This window comes from Oncorhynchus gorbuscha, linkage group LG20 (assembly GCF_021184085.1).
Source record: "Oncorhynchus gorbuscha isolate QuinsamMale2020 ecotype Even-year linkage group LG20, OgorEven_v1.0, whole genome shotgun sequence".
Taxonomy (NCBI): Eukaryota; Metazoa; Chordata; class Actinopteri; order Salmoniformes; family Salmonidae; genus Oncorhynchus; species Oncorhynchus gorbuscha.
Window position 1 is genome coordinate 33,898,891 of NC_060192.1, and position 27,792 is coordinate 33,926,682.

Below are 27,792 nucleotides of genomic sequence, written 5' to 3' on the forward strand. Positions count from 1 at the left end.
TTGTTTAGAGCATTGGACTCGTAACCGAAAGGTTGCAAGATCGAATCCCTGAGCTGACAAGATAAAGATCTGTCGTTCTGCCCCTGAACAGGCAGTTAAACCCACTGTTCCTAGGCCGTCATTGAAAATAAGAATTTGTTCTTAACTGACTAAGATATACGTACATATTCTCATTCACCCCTTTAGAGTTTTTGTATTAGGTAGTTGTTGGGGAATTGTTACATTACTTATTGGATTTGTGTGTATTAGGTAGTTGTTGGGGAATTGTTAGATAACTTATTGGATTTGTGTGTATTAGGTAGTTGTTGGGGAATTGTTAGATAACTTGATAGATATTACTGCACTGTTGGAACTAGAAGCACTAGCATTTCCCTACACTCACATTAACATCTGATAACCATGTGAATGTGACCAATAACATTTGATTTGATTCCACTCCAACCAGGTCATCGGAAGGGTTCAGCCAACGAAGTTGAAAGTCCCACCCATTTGACTACATTAAAATGGTCCCCAAATGGCCAACGCTAAAACTGCCTTTTGGCAACTAGAGGCATCTATCATTCTCTATGGTGATTGGATACACAACCAGGAAGGATTAAGTCACTAAATATTTCACAACACCTGTTGTGTCAATTAAGTAGATTCAAGGGTATAATCAGCGGAGAACGTTGAAAACTTCGCAGATAGAAATATAACAAACAGAACAGACACTTAATATTGTTTGTGTGGTGAAGAGAACAAACATCTCGTATAAAACATTCTGAAAGCATCTCTGATTATAATCTGTTTGAATAGCTTGGGTGTCATTCTGAATCTGCTTTTATGCGACTTGAGCTTGGCCTAGCGTTATTAAATAAATGGAGAAACAGTTCAGCACCCGGGCTCTTCTAGCAGAGCAAAAACCAAAACATGCTATGCTGCTACCAAAACAAGCCCTTCGAGGAAGAATGAGGCGGAAGAAAATGGCACAACCACAAAGCAAAAGTAGCAGACCAACATCCTAAAGAACAACAACATGGGTCGTTTGAGGAATGTAATGACAGCATGAACAGCCTGGGTCTAGATGGGAGGACTGAACAGCACACCTATACAGGACTTTGTGTCTTTGACCACTCTGGTGAAAAATTCCAGTTGGTCCAGAACAGAGCGGTACGTATTGCACTTCGATGTACACAGAGGGCAAATGTCAGTGGTTCGCATGTCAGTCTCTCCAGGCTCAAAGTTGAGGAGAGATTGACTGTATCGCAACTATTGGTCTTTGTGTTGAGGTGTTGATGCGTTAAAATGTACCAAACTGTCTGTTTAAGCCGTTGGTCCACAGGTCGGACACTCAGTACAACAGAAGACATGCAATCAGAGGCCTCTTCACAGTCCCCAGGTCCTGAAGAGAGGCTGAGAAACGCACATAGAGCAATGATGACTACATGGAACTCAGGTAACTCAAGATAGCAATAACTAAATATTTTAAAAACCCAGATAAAAGAACACCTTACGGCATGACGGTTACTGTGAAGAGACAGACTTTTTTAATATATATATTTTGCATTGTATTATGTAGTACTAGTGGTGGAACTTGAAGTGGTAGTTTCCGCCGGACTCAAACAGGTTCAAGTGGAAGGGCCATCCCTGGCCACCCTGACCCCCTCCTCCTCCACCCTGACCCCCTCCTCCTCCACCACCCTGACCCCCTCCTCCTCCACCACCCTGACCCCCTCCTCCTCCACCCCCTGACCCCCCCCCACCACCCTCCCCCTCCTCCACCACCCTGACCCCCTCCTCCACCACCCTCCCCCTCCTCCTCCACCCCCCCTGACCCCCTCCTCCACCCCCCCTCCTCCTCCACCCTGACCCCCTCCTCCACCCTGACCCCTCCTCCACCCTGACCCCCTCCTCCACCCCCCCTCCTCCACCCTGCAGGCTCACTGGGTCCAGGGATCAAACGTCCGAGTCAAACTTCTTCCGCATTTCTACAGGGGAATGGAGAGACATGCGAATAAACAACAAGTTTATCCTGTTTCCGGCTTTCAACACATTTTGATTGCTGAAAACTTGTGACAGGATGTCCTCATACTCCAAACAGGTCACAGCTTCCTAAATACAATCATACTAGGCTTGATCAACATTATCAGGTGCATATACATTACAGTACCTGGGTCGGTGAGCACCTTTTTTGCAGAGGTGATGTCAATGAACCTTTTCCATGTCTTTCTCCTCTCACAATCCACTCTGTACTTGTCAGGATGCCACTTTTTGGCCTGCTGCCTGTATGCATGGATTATTTCCTCTTTGTTGGCACTCCTGGAGAAAAATAACATCAAGGTCAAACCTTGTTTGATTACAAGGAGTAAATGCATTCCAATTTCCCCGAAAGTGATCACAGGAGATTGGTGAAAAGAATAGCATAGAAATCAATTTCAAAAGAATGAACTTTTCCCTTGTCCAATCGCTTGTAGATCACACAGAGACGGATCACACAGAGACGGATCACACAGAGACGGATCACACAGAGACGGATCACACAGAGACGGATCACACAGAGACGGATCACACAGAGACAGATCACACAGAGACAGATCACACAGAGACAGATCACACAGAGACAGATCACATAGAGACAGATCACATAGAGACAGATCACATAGAGACAGATCACATATAGATAGGTATTATGTTTTGAAGAAGTATTTGAACACGGTTCCATTCTCTAGGTCGGACATACCTTTCGACACCTAGGATCTTATAATAGTCTTTCTTTGGGGTGAACTTGAGCAGCTCCTGGGCTCGCTTTAAACCATCCCTGATCTCATTGTTCTCCATGTCAAACTCCATCGCTTCCTCGTAGTCTTCCACCGCTAAGGAGGGGTAAAGAAAAAATGCAGAGAATTTGTCTGTGCAGTAATTAGGACTTACATTTACATTTTTAGTCATTTAGCAGATGCTTTTATCCAAAGCGACTTACAGTTCAATGAATCTATGTGGTTGTCTCACCATTCATCAGGAGAGACAACCACATACTGTATCACAGTCAGAGTAAGTACATGTTTCCTCAATAAAGTAGCGATCAGCAAAGTCCGAGCTAGAGTCGGGGTGGAAAAAAAGTCAAGTGTAAGTGTCAGTTCAGGCTCCTGGCTATAAACACGGGGTTACATGGCAAGTGTGGGAGTCCCTGAGCTACAACAAGCCCACAAGTAAATAAAGCCAGAGTACTTGAGAGAGGTAAAAACGATGTGACAAAGTGCTTCCATTCCATGTCATCGTTCCCTATGCTACACTGATAGCATGGTGAAAGTACCTTCACCGTAGTCCCGGTTGAGGATGAAGGCCTCAGCTCTGTCTCGAAGGATGTTGATGTTGCGTGGATCTCTCTGGTGGGCATCAGAGCAGATGTCTATTGCCTTAGCAGCCATCTTTTCCTGGAGCAACGTACGTATATATAAAGCATTATAACTGGGTGGTTCGAGCCCTGAATGCTGATTGGCTGACAGCCGTGGTATATCAGACATGTATTTTTACTGCTCTAATTACGTTGATAACCAGTTTATAATAGCAATAAGGCACCTCGGGGGTTTGTGACGGCTAAGGACTCCGTGTTGTGTCGTGCGTAAGAACAGCCCTTAGCCGTGGTATATTGGCCATACCTTATACCACACCATCTCGGGTCTTATTGCTTAATTATTAGTGGTTCCCAGTCCATTTGTAATTACTTAATCATTAAGTAATATACTTTTTAAAACGTTTTTCAAAATCAGTAGCTGTGAAAGTAGTTCTGAGAATTTGATCACACTACCTATTAATTTCTGAATTTAGAACAGGCCAAGCTATTTCTATCAAATGACTATGGCTGAGGCTATGGCAATGGCACAATTCATCTGTTTCTATGTGATGGGACCCACCTTGACCAGGCAGAAGCAGATCCTCTCTTTTGCCTTATTGGTGTAGTAGGGGACATTAGGTTCTGTCTTCATCACTGACTCATAGTTGGATATGGCCATTTGATAACTGAGAACAAAATATTCAATAATACATTTTCATTTTAGGGCAAGAAGAATTAAACAATAGTCATAACTAAAATCAATCAAAGTGGATACAAATAGAATACGTTTAGTGATAAAACTGTCAAAGAAACCTGAGAAGAAACCTAAAATATAAAACTGTCAAAGGAACAAAGAAGGACTGAAATATAAAACTCACTTAGGGACTGACACAAGTCCACATTTAGGGTGCCCTTAGGGACTGACACAAGTCCACATTTAGGGTGGCCTTAGGGACTGACACAAGTCCACATTTAGGGTGGCCTTAGGGACTGACACAAGTCCACATTTAGGGTGGCCTTAGGGACTGACACAAGTCCACATTTAGGGTGGCCTTAGGGACTGACACAAGTCCACATTTAGGGTGGCCTTAGGGACTGACACAAGTCCACATTTAGGGTGGCCTTAGGGACTGACACAAGTCCACATTTAGGGTGGCCTTAGGGACTGACACAAGTCCACATTTAGGGTGGCCTTAGGGACTGACACAAGTCCACATTTAGGGTGGCCTTAGGGACTGACACAAGTCCACATTTAGGGTGGCCTTAGGGACTGACACAAGTCCACATTTAGGGTGGCCTTAGGGACTGACACAAGTCCACATTTAGGGTGGCCTTAGGGACTGACACAAGTCCACATTTAGGGTGGCCTTAGGGACTGACACAAGTCCACATTTAGGGTGGCCTTAGGGACTGACACAAGTCCACATTTAGGGTGGCCTTAGGGACTGACACAAGTCCACATTTAGGGTGGCCTTAGGGACTGACACAAGTCCACATTTAGGGTGGCCTTAGGGACTGACACAAGTCCACATTTAGGGTGTGGACTTGTGTCAGTCCCTAGGCCACGTCCTATCGCCTGGGGCAAGTGAACTGAACAGTCATGGAATTTGAGCCTGCTCTGACGTTGCCCCATTGCGTAGGTGTAAAAAATAACAAATACATGTTTTTTTTAAACTAGTGAAAACAACCAAACTGCAAAGAATTCCATTAGCCTTAAAGGGATACTTTGGGCTTTTGGCAATAAGGCCCTTTATCTACTTACCCAGAGGCAGATGAACTGATAGGCACCATTTTTATGCCTCTGTGTCCAGTATGAAGGGAGTTGGGACATATTTTTGCGAGCCAATGCTAAACTAGCATTAGCACAATTACTGGAAGTCTATGGGTATCTAGCATTGGCTCGTGAAACTACCTCTAACTTTCTTCATACTGGAAACAGGGACATAAACATTGTTAAACTGATCTTTCTGGTTCTTCCCCATTCTTCAAGTGAAAGACAAACAATGTATGGCATTTATGACAGTCGGGGATGAGTTTCCTCAGATAAAAATAACTCCAGTTTTGATCTTTCCTATTCCTCCCCTATGTGTAGGTGAAAGGCATAGCATGTGTTTTACATTGAATGTACAAAACATTAGGAACTTTCCATGACAGACTGACCAGGTGAAAGCTATGATCCCTTATTGATGTCACTTGTTAAATCCACTTCAATCAGTGTAGATGAAGGGGAGGAGACAGGTTAAATAAAGATTTCTCAGCCTTGAGACAATTGAGACATGGATTGTGTATGTGTGTCATTCAGAGGGTAAATGGGCAAGACAAAAGACCAGTGTACCGGTTAGAGTTAGTCAAGAACTGCAAGGCTGCTGGGTTTTTCACGCTCAACAGTTTCCCGTGTGTATTAAGAATGGTCCACCACCCAAAGGACATCTAAACAACTTGACACAACATTTTCGGGCAAGTGATCATACTCTTCAGGCAACCAAAAGACAACTGAAATGTCCATACTAGATGCAGTAGTACGGACCTCTCCTCCTTGATATGCTCCTCGGCAGAGTCCAGCTGCTTGATGAGCTTCTTCACCTGTTTGAAGTGGGACAAACACTTCTTGTCATCCTGGTTCAGCTTCAGACACTCCCGGACGTGACTGCAGAAGGAGAGGAAAGAGATTTACACAATGTACACTAGTGTTCAAAAGTTTGGGGTCACTTCGAAATGTCCTTGTTTTTTTAAAGAAAAGCACATTTTTTTGTCCATTAAAATAACATAAAATTGATCAGAAATACAGTGTAGACATTGTTAATGTTGTAAATGACTATTGTAGCTGGAAACGGCAAATTTTGTTTTGGAATATGACCTGATTATTATTATTTAACCCTGCTGGTAATCTATGAATGTTTAAACATCTTGGCCATGTTCTGTTTTAATCTCCACCCGGCACAGCCAGAAGAGGACTGGCCACCCTTCAGATCCTGGATCCTCTCTAGGTTTCTTGATTAGGTTTTGTCCTTTCTAGGGAGTTTTTCCTAGCCATGGTGCTTCTACATCTGCATTGCTTGCTGGTTGGGGGTTTAGGCTGGGTTTCTGTATAACACTTTGTGACATCGGCTGATGTAAAAAGGGCTTTATAAATACATTTGATTGATTATGGGTAAATGTCAAATTTCAGTAAAAGAAAAATACATTTGCAAACATTTCTAAAAACCTGTTTTTCCTTTGTCATTATGGGGTATTGTGTGTAGATTGATTTAAATGTTTTAAATTTAACCTTTATCTAACTGGGTAAGTCAGTTAAGAACAAATTCTTATTTACAATGACGGCCTACTGGCCGAACAGTGAGTTAACTGCCTTGTTCAGGGGCAGAACGACAGATTTTTATCAGCTCGGGGATTTGATCCAGCAACCTTTCGGTTACTGGCCCAACGCTCTAACCACTAAGCTACCCGCTGCCCCAAAATGATAAGGGGGAAAAACAATTTAATACATTTTAGAATAAGGCTGTAACGTAACAAAATGTGGAAAAAGTCTAATGCACAAATGCACCGTTTTCGAAAGACAGTGTGCCAACTGTCAAACTTCAAGTGTCCCAAAACCTCTTAATTTATATGTATTTTCTTTATAAATGTGGGTGGTTGTTTGTTTAATCACTCTTCCCTATTACAAATTCCTAGTGAGCGTACGCTATTGACTTCTTGTTCTCCCCCAGGCTATAGTGCAGGGTACTGAGCTTGAGGAAGGCAGCACGGTTGTCATTCCTCAGCCAGGCGGTGGGAGTCAGGTCCTGGATGGCCTTCCTGGTGTTTCCCAGGTGGATGTAGCATTCAGCCCGGAGCTCCAGAGACTCAGGGTCCCAGGGGGACAGCTTTTGGGAAAAAGAAGGTAGGGTCAGTGGTGTAAATTTGACCTTTTTATAATTTGATACAAAGACTGTTGAATAATAAGACAGCACTGTTTGATGATGAAGGTATTGTTTAGGAAAATAGGCCTTACTTTCCATCTTCCGAAGTGAGGCCCTGTGTCTAACCTGTACCTCCACCACCAGGCCCAACGACTAGGCACTGTGACAGAGCTAACCCCTACCTCCACCACCAGGCCCAACGACTGGGCACTGTGACAGAGCTAACCCCTACCTCCACCACCAGGCCCAACGACTAGGCACTGTGTCAGAGCTAAGCCCTACCTCCACCACCAGGCCCAACGACTGGGCACTGTGACAGAGCTAACCCCTACCTCCACCACCAGGCCCAACGACTGGGCACTGTGGCAGAGCTAACCCCTACCTCCATGACCAGGCCCAACGACTAGGCAGTGACAGAGCTAACCCCTACCTCCACCACCAGGCCCAACGACTAGGTACTGTGGCAGAGCTAACCCCTACCTCCACCACCAGGCCCAACGACTAGGCACTGTGACAGAGCTAACCCCTACCTCCACCACCAGGCCCAACGACTAGGCACTGTGGCAGAGCTAACCCCTACCTCCACCATCAGGCCCAACGACTAGGCACTGTGGCAGAGCTAACCCCTACCTCCATGACCAGGCCAAATGCCTAGGTCAGCGCTAACCTGTACCTCCACCACCAGGCCCAACGACTAGGCACTGTGGCAGAGCTAACCCCTACCTCCACCACCAGGCCCAACGACTAGGCACTGTGGCAGAGCTAACCCCTACCTCCATGACCAGGCCCAACGACTAGGCACTGTGGCGGAGCTAACCCCTACCTCCACCACCAGGCCCAATGACTAGGCACTGTGACAGAGCTAACCCCTACCTCCATGACCAGGCCCAACGACTAGGCACTGTGGCAGAGCTAACCCCTACCTCCACCACCAGGCCCAACGACTAGGCACTGTGGCAGAGCTAACCCCTACCTCCATGACCAGGCCCAACGACTAGGCACTGTGGCGGAGCTAACCCCTACCACTAAAACCCAATCCAACACATTGATGGTGGTCCTGTAGTCTCTTCTGTGGTGGGTCGCGTGGGCCTTTTCCTGCAGCTCCTCCAGCTCGTTGGCCCTCATCAGCTGGTGCCGCGCCTCATCCTGGTCAGGGGAGCGCTGCAGCTGAGGAGGAGAAAAATAAAAAAAGGTCAAGTTTCTGAAGCAAATATAACTTGTAATAAGTACATGATAGATCCCTCATATCTATAAATACATGATAGATCCCTCATATCATATAAATACATGATAGATCCCTCATATTATATAAATACATAATAGATCCCTCATATTATATAAATACATAATAGATCCCTCATATTATATAAATACATAATAGATCCCTCATATCTATACATACATAATAGATCCCTCATATCTATACATACATAATAGATCCCTCATATCTATAAATACATAATAGATATCTATAAATACATAATAGATCCCTCATATCTATAAATACATAATAGATCCCTCATATCTATAAATACATAATAGATCCCTCATATCTATAAATACATAATAGATCCCTCATATCTATAAATACATAATAGATCCCTCATATCTATAAATACATAATAGATCCCTCATATCTATAAATACATAATAGATCCCTCATATTATATAAATACATAATAGATCCCTCATATCTATAAAATAGATCCCTCATATTATATAAATACATAATAGATCCCTCATATCTATAAATACATAATAGATCCCTCATATCTATAAATACATAATAGATCCCTCATATTATATAAATACATAATAGATCCCTCATATTATATAAATACATAATAGATCCCTCATATTATATAAATACATAATAGATCCCTCATATTATATAAATACAATAGATCCCTCATATTATATAAATACATAAGATCCCTCATATTATATAAATACATAAGATCCCTCATATCTATACATAATAGATCCCTCATATCTATACATACATAATAGATCCCTCATATCTATACATACATAATAGATCCCTCATATCTATACATACATAATAGATCCCTCATATCTATACATACATAATAGATCCCTCATATCTATAAATACATAATAGATCCCTCATATCTATAAATACATAATAGCACACAACTCATATCAAGTTTCATATAACCCTTCAGATTTCCTTTACTTTGCCCACATCACATAACTGCAACTACAAAAGGATAATGAATGAGAAAATACATGAACGGCAATATGAGACAGCAAGAGGATGTGATGGTGGTTATGAGCATTGGAAAAAATATACAGCGATGAGATTTTGATTGAAAGAAGGATAAGGGGCATCTAGGACATAGAAACATAATATTATTCTAGTAGTAGCATTCTAGTAGTTATATTTCTATGTATCAAGACTTACCACAGCCTGAAAGTTCTCCCGGGCCTTCTGGGTGTTGCCCATCTTTAGGAAGATATTCCCCATCTGCAGTCTGGCCTGAAAACATGGAGAGGGGGTGAAATAGAGAGAAAAAGAGAGGTGGTAGTGGTGGTAGTAGAGGCAGTAGTAGTAGTAGTGGTGGTAGTAGTAGTAGGGGTAGTGGTGGTAGTAGTAGTAGTGTTGATAGTAGTAGTAGGGGTAGTGGTAGTTGTAGTAGTAGTAATAGTAGTAGTGGTGGTGGTGGTGGTAGTAGTAGTGGTAGTAGTGGTGGTAGTAGTAGTAGTAGTGGTGGTAGTAGTAGTGTTGGTAGTTGTAGTAGTAGTAATAGTAGTAGTGGTGGTGGTGGTGGTAGTAGTAGTGGTAGTAGTAGTGGTGGTAGAGGCAGTAGTAGTGGTAGTAGTAGTAGGGGTAGTGGTGGTAGTAGTAGTAGTGTTGGTAGTGGTAGAAGTAGTAGTAGTAGTAGTAGTGGTAGTAGTAGTGGTGGTGGTAGTAGTAGTAGTGTTGGTAGTAGAAGTAGTAGTAGTAGTAGTAGTGGTAGTAGTAGTGGTGGTAGTAGTGTGGTGGTAGTAGTGGCAGTAGTAGTAGTAGTAGTGGCAGTAGTAGTGGCAGTAGTAGTAATCGTAGTGGTGGTAGTAGTAGTAGTAGTGGTGGTAGTGGCAGTAGTAGTAGTGGTAGTAGTAGTAGTGGTAGTAGTAGTGGCAGTAGTAGTGGCAGTAGTAGTAATCGTAGTGGTGGTAGTAGTAGTAGTAGTAGTAATCGTAGTGGTGGTAGTAGTAGTAGTAGTGGTAGTAGTAGTAGTGGTAGTGGTAGTAGTAGTAGTGGTAGTAGTAGTAGTGGTAGTAGTGGTAGTAGTAGTAGTGGTAGTAGTAGTAGTGGTAGTAGTAGTAGTGGCAGTAGTAGTGGCAGTAGTAGTAATCGTAGTGGTGGTAGTAGTAGTAGTAATCGTAGTGGTGGTAGTAGTAGTAGTAGTGGTAGTAGTAGTAGTAGTAGTGGCAGTAGTAGTGGCAGTAGTAGTAATCGTAGTGGTGGTAGGTAGTAGTAGTAGTAGTAGTGGTAGTAGTAGTGGTAGTAGTAGTAGTAGTAGTAATAGTAGTAATGGTAGTGGCAGTAATAGTAGTAATGGTAGTGGCAGTGGTGGCAGTAGTAGTAGTAGTAGTGGTAGTAGTAGTAGAAGTGGTAGTAGTAGTAGTGGTAGTGGCAGTAGTAGTAGTGGTAGTAGTAGTGGTGGTAGTAGTAGTAGTGGTAGTGGCAGTAGTAGTAGTGGTAGTAGTAGTAGTAGTAGTAGTAGTAGTAGTAGTAGTGGCAGCAGTAGTAGTAGTAGTAATGGTAGTGGCAGTGGTGGTAGTAGTGGTAGTGGCAGTGGTGGTAGTAGTAGTAGTAGTAGTGGTAGTAGTAGTAGTAGTAGTAGTAGTGGTAGTAGTAGTAGTAGTAGTAGTAGTAGTAGTGGTAGTAGTAGTAGTAGTAGTAGTAGTAGTAGTGGTAGTAGTAGTAGTAGTAGTAGTGGTAGTAGTAGTAGTAGTAGTAGTAATGGTAGTGGCAGTGGTGGCAGTAGTAGTAATAGTAGTGGTAGTAGTGGTGGTAGTAGTAGTAGTAGTAGTGGTAGTGGTAGTAGTAGTAGTAGTAGTAGTAGTAGTAGTAGTAGTAATAGTAGTGGTAGTAGTAATAGTAGTGGTAGTAGTGGTGGTAGTAGTAGTAGTAGTAATAGTAGTGGTAGTAGTAGTAGAAGTGGTAGTAGTAGTAGTGGTAGTGGCAGTAGTAGTAGTGGTAGTAGTAGTAGTGGTAGTAGTAGTAGTAGTAGTAGTAGTAGTAGTGGCAGCAGTAGTAGTAGTAGTAGTAGTGGTAATGGTAGTAGTAGTAATGGTAGTAGTAGTAGTGGTAGTAGTAGTAGTAGTAGTGGTAGTAGTAGTAGTAGTAATAGTAGTGGTAGTAGTGGTGGTAGTAGTAGTAGTAGTAATAGTAGTGGTAGTAGTAGTAGAAGTGGTAGTAGTAGTAGTAGTAATAGTAGTGGTAGTAGTGGTGGTAGTAGTAGTAGTAGTAATAGTAGTGGTAGTAGTAGTAGAAGTGGTAGTAGTAGTGGTAGTGGCAGTAGTAGTAGTGGTAGTAATAGTAGTGGTAGTAATAGTAGTGGTAGTGGTAGTAGTAGTAGTAGTAGTAGTAGTAGTAGTGGCAGCAGTAGTAGTAGTAGTAATGGTAGTGGCAGTGGTGGTAGTCATAGTAATAGTAGTAGTAGTGGTAGTAGTAGTAGTAGTGGTAGTAGTGGTAGTAGTAGTAGTGGCAGTAGTAGTAGTAGTAATGGCAGTAGTAGTGGTAGTAGTAGTAAAGTAAGTGAGTGAGGTAGCAGCCAGACAGAAAGAGAAAGATAGATACAGGTAAAAAGGTAAAAAGGCAGAGATAGATGGAGAAAGAGTGTTAATAACAATACCACAACATTGTTGTCCATAACCGTGGCTTGTCATTAAACAGATTATATGTTATTGTTGACAATTGTCCATGTCCACTCACAATGAGGTCATCTGGTTTGAGTCGGATAGCTCTGGTCAGGTCCGACAGGGCTGACTTGGACTTCCCCATTGCCAGAAACACAGCTGCCCGCTCATAGTAGGTCAGGTAGAGATATTGGATCTTGATATGAACCATTTCATTGCAGGAGGAAATTGATCCTGCAGCAGGAGGATTTTAAAGGTCTATTTAATATTTAGAATCACGGCTCGGGAGCTGCTGTAAGTGATGTTTTACAGGTCTACTGGGAGTCAGTTCAAGTAGCCTATGTAGGCTACATGTGTCTCATGTGAATTAAAATAAATAGACAATATTTGTAAGGGGTATTTTTCATTAGGGATTTTTTTTGGTACAATTGTTTTATTATATGTTCAAGGCAAAATACATGAATACGTGTCTCAGTCCCTGAGTGGTCCAGTGGGTACAGTCAATGACAACGGCACACATATGTCAGGGCAGGCATGGGTTCGAATCGGGCCCACTGCCCTTTTTGGAGGAACTAGTACTTTTCTAGTTACTCTCAGTGGGCTGTACTTGTACTCTTATGTAATTTCTGAAGGCAGTAACTTACCTTTTACTCCGTTAGATTTTACCAAATCACTTCAGTTTCATACATTTATATTATTATACCATTGCTGTCGGATGAAAACCATTTTTTTTTACACGAATCAATACTATTGTCCCCTTTCCGTCTACATGAACGTTTCGCAACGCCTTGACCAATGAAATGGATTATAGCTTTTCAAAACCTTTAAGTCCATTGGCTCTCAAAGTTGTCAGTCAAACCCAGTTTTTTTGACGTGGAGCACACGTCATATTGTTTGTCTTGGGTTCTTAGCCAGAGACACTTTAATTATCTTCTGCCTTTGTAATACTATATTTCTGGAGTAAGATAAGTATTTATAAGATATAATTCTGCTCTAGAAATTGTGTTGAGGACAAGTACAAATCAAATCTTTCACGACTGGACTAAAAATGTCATCTGCTCGAGGGGGTACTCAACTGGCCTCTCCATCACGACGTCCCATGATTGCCCATCTGCTAGCCGCAGCCCGCTAGCTGTCTAGAGATCATTGGACTGTCAGCTGTATAGATCCACCTGCCAATTTCTTTGACCACTATACCTATTTTGCCAATTGGACTTGGACCCCTCTGCTACTCGGAACCCTACTAATCCATCACGACTGGTCTATCGACGTCACCGCACACGGAGGCTAAAACTGACTTTCTTCCGTCGAGACGTCCCTTCAAGGCGCTTCTGCTAGCTTGCTAGCCCCAGCCTGCTAGCTGTCTGAATCGCTGTGTGTCCAGCCCAACCACTCACTGGACCCCTATTGATCACCCGGCTACGCATGCATCTCCCTAATATCAATATGCCTTGTCCATTACCGTCCTGGTTAGTGATTCATGTCTTATTTCACTGTAGAGCCTCTAGCCCTGCTCAATATGCCCTAACCTACCATTTAGTTCCACCTCCCACATATGCAGTGACATCACCTGGTTTAAACATCTCTAGAGACAATATCTCTCTTATCATTACACAATGTACAGGTTTACCTCCACTGTATCCACATCCTACCATACCTTTGTCTGTATATTATGCCTTGAATCTATTCTATTGCGCCCAGAAACCTGCTCCTTTTACTCTCTCTTCTGAACGTAATAGACAACCAGTTCTGATAGCATTTAGCCGTACCCTTATCCTACTCCTCCTCTGTTTCTCTGGTGATGTAGAGGTTAATCCAGGCCCTGCAGTGCCTAGCTCCACTCATACTCCACAGGTGCTCTCATTTGTTGACTTCTGTAACCGTAAAAGCCTTGGTTTCATGCATGATAACATTAGAAGCCTACTCCCTAAGTATGTTTTATTCACTGCTTTAGCACACTCTGCCAACCCGGATGTCCTAGCAGTATCTGAATCCTAGTTTAGGAAGACCACCAAAAACCCTGAAATTTCCATCCATAACTATAACATTTTCCGACAAGATAGAACTGCCAAAGGGGCGGGTTGCAATCTCCTGCAGAGATAGCCTGCAGAGTTCTGTCTTCCTATCCATGTCTGTACCCAAACAATTCGAGCTTCTATTTTTAAAAATCCACCTTTCCAGAAACAAGTTTCTCACGGTTGCCACTTGCTATAGACCACCCTCTGCCCCCAGCTGTGCCCTGGACACCATATGTGAATTGATTTCCCAACCATCTAACTTCAGAACTCGTGCTGCTAGGTGATCTGTGACATGCTTAACACTCTGGGCCATCCTACAATCTTAGCTTGATGCCCTCAATTTCACACAAATTATCAATGAACCCACCAGGTACAACCCCAAATCCGTAAACACGTGCACCCTCATAGATATCATCCTAACCAACTTGCCCTCCAAATACACACATTGCAGAAATCACTGCCTTATTGCCTGCATCCGTAATGGGTCTGCGGTCAAACGACCGCCCCTCATCACTGTCAAACGCTCCCTAAAACATTAGGTTTTAGGTTGATTAGGCTCTAATCAACCTGGCCCGGGTATCCTGAAAGGATATTGACCTCATCCAGTCAGTAGAGGATGCCTGGTTTGATTTTTCAGCAGAGCCTTGTCTGGCAGTGTAGTTAGCCTCATTTACTGCCTTTAAAAAAACATAGCTGATATGGCTGAATTAATAATAATTAATAATAATAAAGCCGCATACAAACATGGTCTCTTTTTTGCTTTCTTGAGTAAGGCAGCTCCAAAATGCAGGTGTTTCAGCTTCAGCCTAGTTTAGTGCTTTCTGTGGTGGGGCATCAAGCGGAAAATCCGGAGTATAGGGGTTGATAATCTTCTCTAGTTGCGCCATGATTGGCTCAGTGTTCTGTCAGTCATGGGGACACTACGTCACAGCCAAGTCTAAGGGTAGAGCTCGAAAAATTAAGCCCCTTGGGTGCTACCATAGAGTTACATTAGAAGTGCCCATACAAGACGTCAAATCACGTTATATCTACACTAGCTTTGGTTGGACTGATCATAATTTCAAAAATCTTAGCTAGGAGTCAGCATCATGAATCAAGTCGACAATCTACTGGCACATCCTTATTAATCCTTGTCATATGAAGATAATAATGAAGAGAAATTATAGATAAAACGTATCAGTGCTCATCGGCCATAAACATTACACAACAAGTTGGAAATCGCAAATTCAACAATGAATGGTTTGGAAGGAATCAGTGGCTAACTGCAAGCATTGCAAAGCAATAACTAGCCTGCTATTCAGTGGGAGTGGCTGTGTGGTCCCAAATCTGGGAATAAGGGTCTCTTTTCCAAGCTTAAAATGATAAACATTCAACATTGGCCATGCTGTCAATGAAGCATGATTTGTGCCGTGTTTAAAACAACTGTAAACTCGGCACTGGGAAATCTGACTGCAGTGAGTTCAAGACAACTGGGAGCTTGGGAAATAGTGAGCTCTGACTGGGAAAATACATTTTGAACGGTCATCCAACTCGGAATTCTAAATCGGGAACACTGGCCTCTTTTTAGAGCTACGACCTGAAGATCACTGACGTCATCATGATTCCACCTTTTTTTCCCCCTGAGTTTCCAGTTGTCTTGAAAGCACCAAAAATACAGAGAATGCCAGACTTTGATTCCAAAGTTTGATGACAAAATTTGCCCACAAAGGACCGCCGTGCCACCTTCCTGTTCAAGTGAGCACAGCACAACAAGGTGAGTCCAATGTATTCTATGCTGCTGCATAAATTATGTAATATGCCAGGGAGATAGTATTACTCTCTCCACTACAGTATACATAAGTGTATGTTGTGTAGTAAGCTGTTAGTAGCCCATGTGCCTCACCCTAATAATTTGGTCTAGTTTCCCCTCTTCATTTTGCCCCCCCCTCTTCATTTTGCCTTCATTTTGCCCCCTCTTCATTTTGCCCCCCTCCCTTAATTTTGCCTACTTCTGACTTGGTGGTGCACATGTAGCCTATAACCTGTTTTAGAGAAATGTAATCATTGAATATTGTAAGAGCTTTCATTGTCTGCTTGTATGCCCCCTTTATTTATCCTACGGTTCTGACTTGGTGTACAGGGAGAATGGCCCATGTTCTGAACTCTGTAGCTGTACATTTCAAAAGTGCTTAACAAATAGTTATATTGACTATGTCCTTCCTAGCTCGCTCATTACGGTCTTAATCCAAATTACGGATTGCCTCTTATCCACTTGTTGTTCTCTTATGCCATAGTTGGTACATCTCAATAGTCAGTAGAACAACATTTGTTTAAGAAATTCAGCCATATCAGCTATGTTTTTTTTAAAGGCGGTAAATGACGCTAACTACACTGCCAGACAAGGCTCTGCTGAAAAATCAAATGTATTTATATAGCCCTTCTTACATCAGCTGATATCTCAAAGTGCTGTACAGAAACCCAGCCTAAAACCCCAAACAGCAAGCAATGCAGGTGTAGAAGCACTGTGACTAGGAAAAACTCCCTAGAAAGGCCAAAACCTAGGAAGAAACCTAGAGAGGAACCAGGCTATGAGGGGTGGCCAGTCCTCTTCTGGCTGTGCCGGGTGGAGATTATAACAGAACATGGCCAAGATGTTCAAATGTTCATAGATGACAAGCAGGGTCAAATAATAATAATATATATTATGCCAGGTGCAGCAGTGATAAGTGATGTTGGGACTGCTGTTGGGTCTCTGCTGTTGGGACAGCTTTACAGTAACAGTTTGTGGGCACCGTTTGTCACCGTTATAGTGCAATTGATGTATTGTTAAGTGTTGTGTAGTGGCTTTGCTGGCAATCATCCCACATGTTTTTGTTTATGTTTGCCCCATCAAGATGTACATGCTAAAATCACCACTGGTGTCTGCTATGGTCATTTCTTATAAAGAAAATATATATATATTTGAAATGTGTATCTAGATCAAGTCAATCTGGAGAATGCGTTATCTGTGCCAGAACGGCTTGGGCCGGAATCAAACCCACACCGACAAGGTAGGCCTATAAGTGCATGCTGATGGCAGTGGTCCTAACTGCTAGACTGGACCATCCCAGGACAATGATTGAACTACATTTTGACAGTTCATTTACAACCTTAGGATACACTAGACACGTATGTCGTAGCCTAGTGGAGACCAATAACTATCTTGTCTTATTGATGTATAAAACAACAAGTGATGATATGTACGGCTGCATTTCAGATACATGTGTGAACCACCATCGATTCAGTCTTACAGTATGTAGCAAAATTTGAAATTGTATTTTTTTACATGAGATAAAAGTAGAGACTCAGAGCTAGAAAATGGTATATGATACACTACAGCTGAGGAACAATGGGAAAGTCATTCTGCTTTGAAAGTTGATAAACTCGTATGCCAACTTTTGAGTAAAGGGCCATTCTATGTTTTGGTAAACCTACTGGAGAGCTCTTTGTCTACACCCATTCAGCATCGTTCACACCCTCTTAATCCTTATCCCCACCCATCTCTTTAAGGATTCACATGTGAGGCCATGTACTAAAAAAACAAAGATGTTAAGAATAAACGTTGATTTATACAAAGTCTATTAAACCCCCCATCTACTATCTCAGCCAATCATGGCTAGCGGGAAGGTTCCTGTCTTTTTCCGTGGCTAAAACAACTAGGCTCCTAATTTAACCATTTTCTTTGTATTTACAGACGACATACAAGTTTCTTATTAAGGCACATAAAAGTTAACACGTTCCAAAAGGAATTTCTGTGGAAAAAAAACGCAATTTGATTTTTTTAAATTACGTTTATGTTCAACTGCCTCTCCTGTGAGGTAGTGACGCGTTACATAAGCCAAGTTTCCTGAAACGAGTCACATTTTTGTAAATTTGAAGTTTCAGTAATAGGACCTAGGCCTATAGCATTTGTGGGAGCAAGAGAGAACATTATTTTAAGAGAGCGAATCCTGATCCCAATGACTCGACTGCCCCTGAATAGAGAGAAAGAGAACTGCTCATTTGAATTTCCAGATGCATTAGGAAAATTCTCCTCAACAAAAGAGTGATAAAATTAAGATCCAACATCTGTAGTTTTAAGTCTCCCTCTGAGGGAAGGCATAGGGTTAAACACAGTAGGTTATCAGTTTATATCTAGCTATTTTCATGTAGCTATATTGATTATATGGCTATCCATCAACTGAAAGTGTGTAGGTTTAAATGTTCAATGTGTTTATCTAAGTGAATAGATGAAAGAGACCGAGTGAAGGGAGAACGACATCAGAAAGGGATGCATGAAAAAGTCCATGTACAATGATCCATCCTTTGGAAAGACTTATGCAATGGGGTAGCAGAGAGCGTACAGACGGAGGGAGAGAGGCACAAACAGACATCTAAAGACTTATGCAATGGGGTAGCAGAGAGCGTACATACTGAGGGAGAGGCACAAACAGACATCTAAAGACTTATGCAATGGGGTAGCAGAGAGCGTACATACTGAGGGAGAGGCACAAACAGACATCTAAAGACTTATGCAATGGGGTAGCAGAGAGCGTACAGACGGAGGGAGAGAGGCACAAAGAGACATCTAAAGAATTATGCAATGGGGTAGCAGAGAGCGTACAGACGGAGGGAGAGGCACAAACAGACATCTAAAGACTTATGCAATGGGGTAGCAGAGAGCGTACAGACGGAGGGAGAGGCACAAACAGACATCTAAAGACTTATGCAATGGGGTAGCAGAGAGCGTACAGACGGAGGGAGAGAGGCACAAAGAGACATCTAAAGAATTATGCAATGGGGTAGCAGAGAGCGTACAGACGGAGGGAGAGAGGCACAAACAGACATCTAAAGACTTATGCAATGGGGTAGCAGAGAGCGTACATACTGAGGGAGAGAGGCACAAACAGACTACAAGCAGAAATCTAAAGATGTTGGAGCTATGATGATGTGTGTCTGATTGGTAACCTTACCCACTGCAGAGTGGTAGTGGGACAGGGCCCCAGCAAGTTGACCAGATTCCAACAGTTTACGGCCCATCTCACAGTGTTTCTCAATCTCCACGTTATCCCCCGAGACACCTGAAACACAATAGTTTGTGAGCCTCTTTGGAAGCCCACAAAGCAACACATATAGCGAGCTCAGCTAACCACATAGAAACAGACTTTAATGCAGGAAACCTGTTGACATTTTAACTGTCGAGATGCATTCCTCCCTCGAGATGTAAATCAAGGGCTTTGTTTGTAAAGGGAATATTCAAAAGACAAGTTGAAAACCAGCAATAGCCAAAGGGTTTGGGTAAAGTTAGTAGCAAAGCAATGAGGGCACACAGCTAGCTTTGGGACGCAACATCGGGAGTCTGTGTATTGGTTTGACTCGCCGAGTTCAGCATCGTTCTGGTGTGTGGCAACGGAAAATAACCCTACCAAAACATACCCAGCTTCACCAACAACAACAAAAAATAATTTCCCGTCAACAAAAGCATATGTAAAATCTCTAGAACCTCTACTTGCCAGACGTAAAGTGAAATGTGTCCCTCGGGTATCAAATAAACATTTGAATACAACTTTTGTTCAAACCACATTCCTGCTGTCTAAACAAAGGGAGGAAGTCTCGTGAGAAGTCTAATGACAGCCCACTGTCTCACTGTAGGTGTGGTTCGGAGAAAACTTGGATTCTGACGTTTATTTGATAGCGAGATTATACATATGCTTTTGTTGACAGGACATTTTTTGGTGCAGATGGCTATATTGTGGTATGGTTATTTACAGTGGTGTAAAGTACTTAAGTAAAAATCTTTAATGTACTACCTCAGTAGTTTTTTTGTGGTATCTGTACTTTACTGTTTATATTTTTGAAAACATATACTTCACTACATTTTTAGAGAAAAGAATGTACTTTTTACGCCATACATTTTCCCTGACAACCAAAAGTACTCGTTACATTTTGAATGCTTAGCAGGACAGGAAAATTGTCAAAGTCACACACTTATCAAGAGAACATCCCTGTTCATCCCTACTACCTCCGATCTGGCAGACTCACTAACAGGGTTGTCATGTCTAGCAACATTTTGAGACCAATGACCACTCAAAACCCACCCAAAAAGCCTGAAAACTAGACCAAATCAAAAACAAAAATCACAGCAAGAGTTGCCATATTTATACAATAAACTCCTGTTTCGTTATTAAGAAGGAATATATAACGATGTTAGAAGCAAAATGTGGATTTAATTAAAATAATTATTGCTGGCTATGAGATGATGTAATGAAGGAACTTGAATATGTCTCAAGATAAAAGATAATTCGCCCTTATTAATTCTTAAGTCTGTTTTAAGATAGCTAATTGATCCATAGTATGACTTGTTTGATTTGAATTTTAGGACCCCTTAAAGAATAAAAAAATAATATATGCAGTACCAGCAAGCAAAGTAGTGTGACAAAAAACAACAGAGTTACACAAAAACAAACATACAGTCAATAACACAATAGATTTAAGTAGAGATACTAGGTTGCAAAAGAGCAAGAGGGTAAGTAATAATATGGGGATGAGGTAGTTGGGTGGGCTATTTACAGATTGGCGGTGTGCTGGTACAGTGATCGGTAAACTGCTCTTTCAGCTGATGCTTAAAGTTAGAAGGAGATATAAGTCTCCAGCTTCAGAGATTTTTGCAATTCGTTCCAGTCATTGGCAGCAGAGAACTGGAAGGAAAGGCGGCCAAATTAAGTGTTGGCTTTGGAGATGACCAGCGCACTATACCTGCTGGAGTGCGTGCTACGGGTGGGTGTTGCTATGGTGACCAGTGAGCTGAGATAAGGCAGGGCGTTACCTAGCAAAGACTTATAGATGACCTGGAGCCAGTGGGTTTGGTGACGGATATGTAGTGAGGGCCAGCCAACGAGAGCATACAGGTCGCAGTGGTGGGTAGTATATGGGGCTTTGGTGATAAAACGGATGGCACTGTGATGGACTGCATCCAGCTTGTTGAGTAGAGTGTTAGAGGCTATTTTGTAAATGACATCGCCGAAGTCAAGGATCAGTAGGATAGTCAGTTTTACTATGGTAATGTGACAAAAACCGAAAAGGATCGGCACACTCCCTCTACATGGGAAGACAACTCTGCTACAGGATATCCAGGGGACCTCATGGAACCATGGACTACACCTACTGATACTGGACACCAGGGGGAGACAAAGGAGACACCAATCATAGACTTCTCTCAGCTGAGACTTGAAAAACCACCCCCCAACAGTGGAAACAACCAGCTGGTATCACCAAGTGGAATCTACTTATCAGAACATGGAAGCAGAGCTATGGGCGTCAGTACTCTGTGACTTAGACTTAGAAGGGTGAATCAGAATGATGTAATAAGAGAGCTACGAGTGTGCAGTCTAACAGAGCTAACACTGTGCAGTGTGGTCCAGCACTTTGCAGACTTCCCCTGTAAACAAAAGTATATAAAGAGAGTAAAGAGAGTAAGGAGGCATGATCCTCACTGACATATGAGACAGACTTCATATGGAGAATCATCATTAGGTAAATGTACTATATTGCACTATACTCTCTTTGACAGACTTAAACTTAAATTTTCAAGAACTGGTTAAAATTTTGCTTAAGTATTAATTGGATCACTATCTGCTTGGTTGAACTTTGTGAACCCGAAACTGAGTCTCTGAAACACAGGGGTCTAGACACCTCTTGATCACAGACAAAGCGGCATTCGCACAGTGACACATCAGGTCCAGAAGTGATGAACGGCCAAATACCAGCCATAGTAATATCGAGTCTATACACAGAGTTGGAAGTGAATAGTGGTAATGGATTGGAATTCAGAATCTAGTATTATTACGGAGAGAATACCAATCACGGGAAAGTGACCAAGGGGCTGAGCATTTAAGGTAATTTAATTATTTTTGCTATTTAGTCAATATTTTTAGAAGTGTTAACGCATTTAAAGTTTTGCAATATTATCTGGCATAGCTTAAAGCATTAAGGATTGATTGAGCATTATTGTTCTATTGAGAAACTGTAGAACCATTGAATTGTAATAATGTGTATAAGACAAAAAACAGAGTGACTTAATAAAAGCTTGAAACTTTGACAACTAGGCCAGATTAACTGTTGAAGAGCATGCATTTAGTTTTACTAGCATTTAAAAGCAGTTGGAGGCCATGGAAGGAGTGTTGTATGGCATTGAAGCTTGTTTGGAGGTTTGTTAGCACAGTGTCCAAAGAAGGGCCAGATGTATACAGAATGGTGTCGTCTGCGTAGAGGTGGAACTGAGAATCGGCAGCAGCAAGAGTGACATCATTGATATATACAGAGAAAAGAGTCAGCCTGAGAATTAAACCCTGTGGAACCCCCATAGAGACTGCCAGAGGTCCGGACCTAGGCCCTCCGATTTGACACACTGAACTCTATCTGATAATTAGTCGGTGAACCAGGTGAGGCAGTCATTTGACAAGCCAATTCACAGTCCCACAAACTCAAAACAGAATGCTGTGGTAGCCATGCTGGTTAAGTGTGCATTGAATTCTAAATAAATCACTGACAGTGTCACCAGCAAAGCACCATCACACCTCCTCCTCCATGCTTCATTGGGAACTACACATGCGGAGATCATCCACTCACCTACTCTGCATCTCACATAGACACGGCGGTTGGAACCAGAATTCTCCAATTTGGACTCCAGCTCAAAGAACAAATTTCCACCGATCTAAATTTACACCATTGCTCATTTTTCTTGGCCCAAGCAAGTCTCTTCTTATTGGTGAGCTAACTCTGGGTCTTCCTTTCCTATGGCAGTCCTCATGACAGCCAGGTAACTCTGGGTCTTCCTTTCCTGTGGCGGTCCTCATGACAGCCAGGTAACTCTGGGTCTTCCTTTCCTGTGGCGGTCCTCATGACAGCCAGGTAACTCTGGTTCTTCCTTTCCTGTGGCGGTCCTCATGACAGTCAGGTAACTCTAATGAACTGATCCTCTGCAGTAGAGGTAACTCTGGGTCTTACTTTCCTGTGGAGGTCCTCATGACAGCCAGGTAACTCTAAAGAACTGATCCTCTGCAGTAGAGGTAACTCTGGGTCTTCCTTTCCTGTGGCGGCCCTCATGACAGCCAGGTAACTCTGGGTCTTCCTTTCCTGTGGCGGTCCTCATGACAGCCAGGTAACTCTGGGTCTTCCTTTCCTGTGGCGGTCCTCATGACAGCCAGGTAACTCTGGGTCTTCCTTTCCTGTGGCGGTCCTCATGACAGCCAGGTAACTCTAATGAACTGATCCTCTGCAGTAGAGGTAACTCTGGGTCTTACTTTCCTGTGGAGGTCCTCATGACAGCCAGGTAACTCTAAAGAACTGATCCTCTGCAGTAGAGGTAACTCTGGGTCTTCCTTTCCTGTGGCGGCCCTCATGACAGCCAGGTAACTCTGGGTCTTCCTTTCCTGTGGCGGTCCTCATGACAGCCAGGTAACTCTGGGTCTTCCTTTCCTGTGGCGGTCCTCATGACAGCCAGGTAACTCTGGGTCTTCCTTTCCTGTGGCGGTCCTCATGACAGCCAGGTAACTCTGGGTCTTCCTTTCCTGTGGCGGTCCTCATGACAGCCAGGTAACTCTGGGTCTTCCTTTCCTGTGGCGGTCCTCATGACAGCCAGGTAACTCTGGGTCTTCCTTTCCTGTGGCGGTCTTCATGACAGCCAGTTTCAACATAACGCTTGGTGGTTTTTGCGACTGCACTTGGAAGAAAATTTTAAAGTCCTTGACATTTTCTGGAATAACTGACCTTCATGTTTTAAAGTAACGCTGGACTGTCATTTATCGTTGCTTATTTGAGCTGTTCTTGCCATAATATGGACTTGGTCTTTTACCAAATAGGGCTTTCTTCTGTATAGCAACCCTACCTTGTCACAACACAACGGATTGTCTTTCCTACCCTACCAGCTAACGATGTCATTCTTCTGTGAGCTGCTCCACGCCGCAAACCTTTTGCTGGCTGCAGACGATATTCCCGCTGAAACAGGGCTGTGTGCTGCACTCATGTCAATATATTTCACGTGCTTTTTGATTCTGTATGCGACTTTAGTGTATGATCTCTATTGTACTACATAATTCATAAGTAGTAAACCTCCACTACACTACTTTGATACGCAACAGAAGGGATTAAGAAGTGAGTATAGGCAATGCCCACTGAGAATAAGTGGGTATAGGGTGTATAACTGCTTATAGCTTCCACCACACCACTGGCCATTTACAAAAAGTGCACTTTCCTCCGTCATTGCGCTGGTATTGTGGTTGCTGTCAGTGTTGCCAATTTAGCGACGTTATCGCTATATTTAGCGAGTATTCAGACCCCTCTAGCGACATATTTTCAAAAAAGTGACTAGCGACAAATCTAGACTTTTTCTGGTGTTATTGGAGACTGATGTGAAAGCATGTATCGTTCTCACAGGTGGCCCAGTCCCAGAAGAAAGTTCATTTGTAGTTCTAAACATATTTAGGGTGTTTTTTTACTCACTTTCTGTTTCTCCCACGACCTTACTCCTCTCTCCTACAGAGTCCATCACAATTACATGGCCAATTCAGCAAATTAGGCGATGAAGTCGTTTAGCAACTTCTAGCGACCTTTAGGACTGCCAATAGCTACTTTCCTTACTGAGGAGTTGGCAACATTGTCCGTTCAGTATCACGAGCCTGGTCCAATAGGTAGGTTCACTACTGCGCAAACAGCTCTTCCATTAACTAATAGTGAGCGCGCAACTTAACAGCAATTTGCCCCACTCTTCCCTACCAATTAGTCAAGGAAATTCGGACAAAGTTTGAGGTTATTTTTTAAATTAAAGTAAAGGACTGTGGCCTAATGTTACGAGTAATATAGAAATCCCACGTTTAAATAGGCATTAAGAACATTGTTAAAGAAAGGAGTGAATATATTTGACCTGGGCCCCGAGTCTATACAAGACCGAGTAGAAATCTATCCGACACAGAGTTAAGACCGAGACACTCAATACTGCTGGTCTTGTCTTACCGTCCAACTGGAAGTCCAGAATGACACAGAGCAGTGAAAAGTAAAATTGGACCCAGCTGAGACCTTTCCATCGACCCGGCTTCATAGTTCACTGTACTTCACTTCTCCACGTCTCTGTAGTGATGGGACGATTGAAACCTGAGCTCCGATGCCAATAGATCCAGTTTTCAAAGCGCTAACGTTACAATAGGACAACGTATTAATAGTGAAGTTATGTTTGATACCGGAGCTCCGAGGCATGCGTCGAAATCGCTAAGCAGTTTATTTCAAAGCAGTGTGCTGATGCATGTATCTGCTTAATCAAAAGTACGTTATAAAAGACCAAAGTTTCGTTTCGTCAAACAAATTGGGTGGTGGTTCGGTATTGGTTTCGGTAGAAGACAAGGCTACACAATATTTTTGACAACCAGATGTCACTAGTGCAGTGATTCTCAACTGGGGGTCGCGAACCCCATGGGGGTCATGGGATAATAATAATGATGCCACAAAGAACGTTTACATATATCGCGCATTACTCATCTCATGTGTATATACTGTATCCTTCACTAACTATTCTTTACAATCTGTCGCATCTTTTAGCCGTTCTGTCACTGCTCATCCATACATTTTATATTTTTATATTCTCATGACATTCCTTTACTAGATTTTGTGTATTAGGTTTTGAGGTGGAATTTGTTATATGTTAGGTTTTGTTGTGTACACTCGCAATAACATCTGCTAACCATGTGTATGTGACCAATACAATTTGGGGTAATTTTAAGGGTTCGCAGGACTTTTGCAAGAATATATATGTATATATTTTTAAACATTATTTTGAAAAGGGAACCACCGCACCGAAACTTTCATTTTGAAAGAATACCACCGCACTACTATTGTTGCTGACTTAACACATCCAGTGCGTCCGCAGTGGTGAAATGGCAAGCTGTTCGGACTCCCGAGGCTTTTCGCGCTGCACTCACTCACTGACCAATACAATAACGTTCTCGCCACACACACACACACACACACACACACACACACACACACACACACACACACACACACACACACACACACACACACACACACACACACACACACACACACACACACACTTCGCTACACCCACAACAACATCTGCTAAATATGTGTATGTGACCAGTAAACATTTGGTTTGACACATTGATCCAATAAAAACAAATCATTCTGTAACATTGTTTTGTTTTAAATGTGACACGTCCAATCAGATAATACAGCTCTTCTTCTGACAGCTAGCTTGATTGACAGCTACCTATGCAGATGTGTTCTGCAGGCATTGCACATGTGGATAGTCAGCGGTCGTTTAACACATGTAGTCTAGTTGTCATCCACTCAACCAGCTTCACCTGGAAAGCTTTTCTAACCGTCTTGAAGGATTTCCCACATATGCTGAGCACTTGTTCGCTGCTGTTCCTTCACTCTGCGGTCCGACTCATCCCAAACCATCTCAATTTGGTTGTGGATTGTGGAGGCCAGGTCATCTGATGCAGCACTTTAGCACTCTCCTTCTTGGTAAATAGCCCTTACACAAGCCTGGAGGTGTGTTGGGTCATTGTCCTGTTGAAAAACAAATGATAGTCCCACTAAGCCCAAACCAGATGAGATGGCATATCGCTGTAGAATGCTGTGGTAGCCATGCTGGTTAAGTGTGCCTTGAGTTCTAATAAATCACTGACAGTGTCACCAGCGAAGCTCCCCCACACCATAACACCTCCTCCTCCATGCTTTACTGTGGGAAATACACGTGGCGATCATTCGTTCACTCACACCGCGTCTTACCAAGACACGGCGGTTGGATCCAAAAATCTCCAATTTGGACTACAGACCAAAGGACAGATTTCCACCGGTCTAAGGACCATTGCTCGTGTTTCTTGGCCCAAGCAAGTCTCTTCTTATTGGTGTCCTTTAGTAGTGGTTTCTCTTCAGCAATTCGACCATAAAGGTGTGATTCGTACAGTCTCCACTGAAGAGTTGATGTGGAAATGTGTCATTTATCTTTGCTTATTTGAGCTGTTCTTGCCATAATATGGACTTGGTCTTTTACCAAATAGGGCTATCTTCTGGCTTAGCTTTTGCTCTGACATGCACTGTCATCTGTGGGACCTTTAATAGACAGGTGTGTGCCTTTCCAAATCATGTTCAATCAATTGAATTTACCACAGGTGGACACCAATCTAGTTGTGGAAACAACAAGGATGATCAATGGAAACAGGATGCAACTGAACTCAATTTCGAGTCTCATAGCAAAGGGTCTGAATACTTACGTAAATAAGGAATTTGTTTATTTTAATACATTTCTAAAAACGTGTTTTTGATTTGTCATCATGTGGTATTGTGTGTACTCTAGATTGCTGCGTATTTTATATGGATTTTTTATCTATTTTAGAATAAGGCTGTAACGTAACAAAATGTGGAAAAGGTCAAGGGGTCTGAATACTTTCCCGAAGGCATTGTATGCAGCACCCCATTGGGTCCTGCATGAACTGGAGCTGTGTCATAAGATAAGCTCTGTTTGCTAGCTGCTAACAAGCTATTTTGGTTTGGTCAAAGATCTGTGGTCAGATAGGTGCTAATGAAAATTTGCTAGATAACCACCGACTGTAGTTACATGTACAACGCATGTTACCATCCTTACAAGTAAAAAGAAAACCTGCATAGGCTAGCATAA

The 27,792-nt window shown here is 42.6% G+C and overlaps 1 protein-coding gene across 3 annotated transcripts; it reads right to left on the reverse strand.

Annotated features, from left to right (window-relative positions):
• Positions 1-307: 307 nt before the first annotated feature.
• On the reverse strand, positions 308-19,669 carry LOC124007482 (dnaJ homolog subfamily C member 3-like). Of its 3 annotated transcripts, none has more exons than XM_046318092.1 (13): positions 19,533-19,669; positions 19,070-19,177; positions 12,158-12,315; positions 9,638-9,712; positions 8,236-8,379; positions 6,995-7,176; positions 5,841-5,960; positions 3,894-3,999; positions 3,293-3,365; positions 2,720-2,852; positions 2,150-2,298; positions 1,924-1,967; positions 308-1,392 (listed from the first exon to the last, which is right to left on the reverse strand). In XM_046318092.1, the coding sequence occupies exons 1-12, from the start codon at positions 19,579-19,581 to the stop codon at positions 1,936-1,938; spliced, it is 1,329 nt and encodes a 442-aa protein (XP_046174048.1). In that variant the 5' UTR covers positions 19,582-19,669; the 3' UTR covers positions 308-1,392; positions 1,924-1,935. The 3 variants fall into 3 exon arrangements, with proteins under 3 accessions (XP_046174048.1, XP_046174047.1, XP_046174049.1); XM_046318091.1 differs by having other exon boundaries at positions 3,293-3,413; XM_046318093.1 differs by lacking the exons at positions 308-1,392; positions 1,924-1,967; positions 2,150-2,298 and adding an exon at positions 2,960-3,076 and having other exon boundaries at positions 2,719-2,852.
• Positions 19,670-27,792: the final 8,123 nt, after the last annotated feature.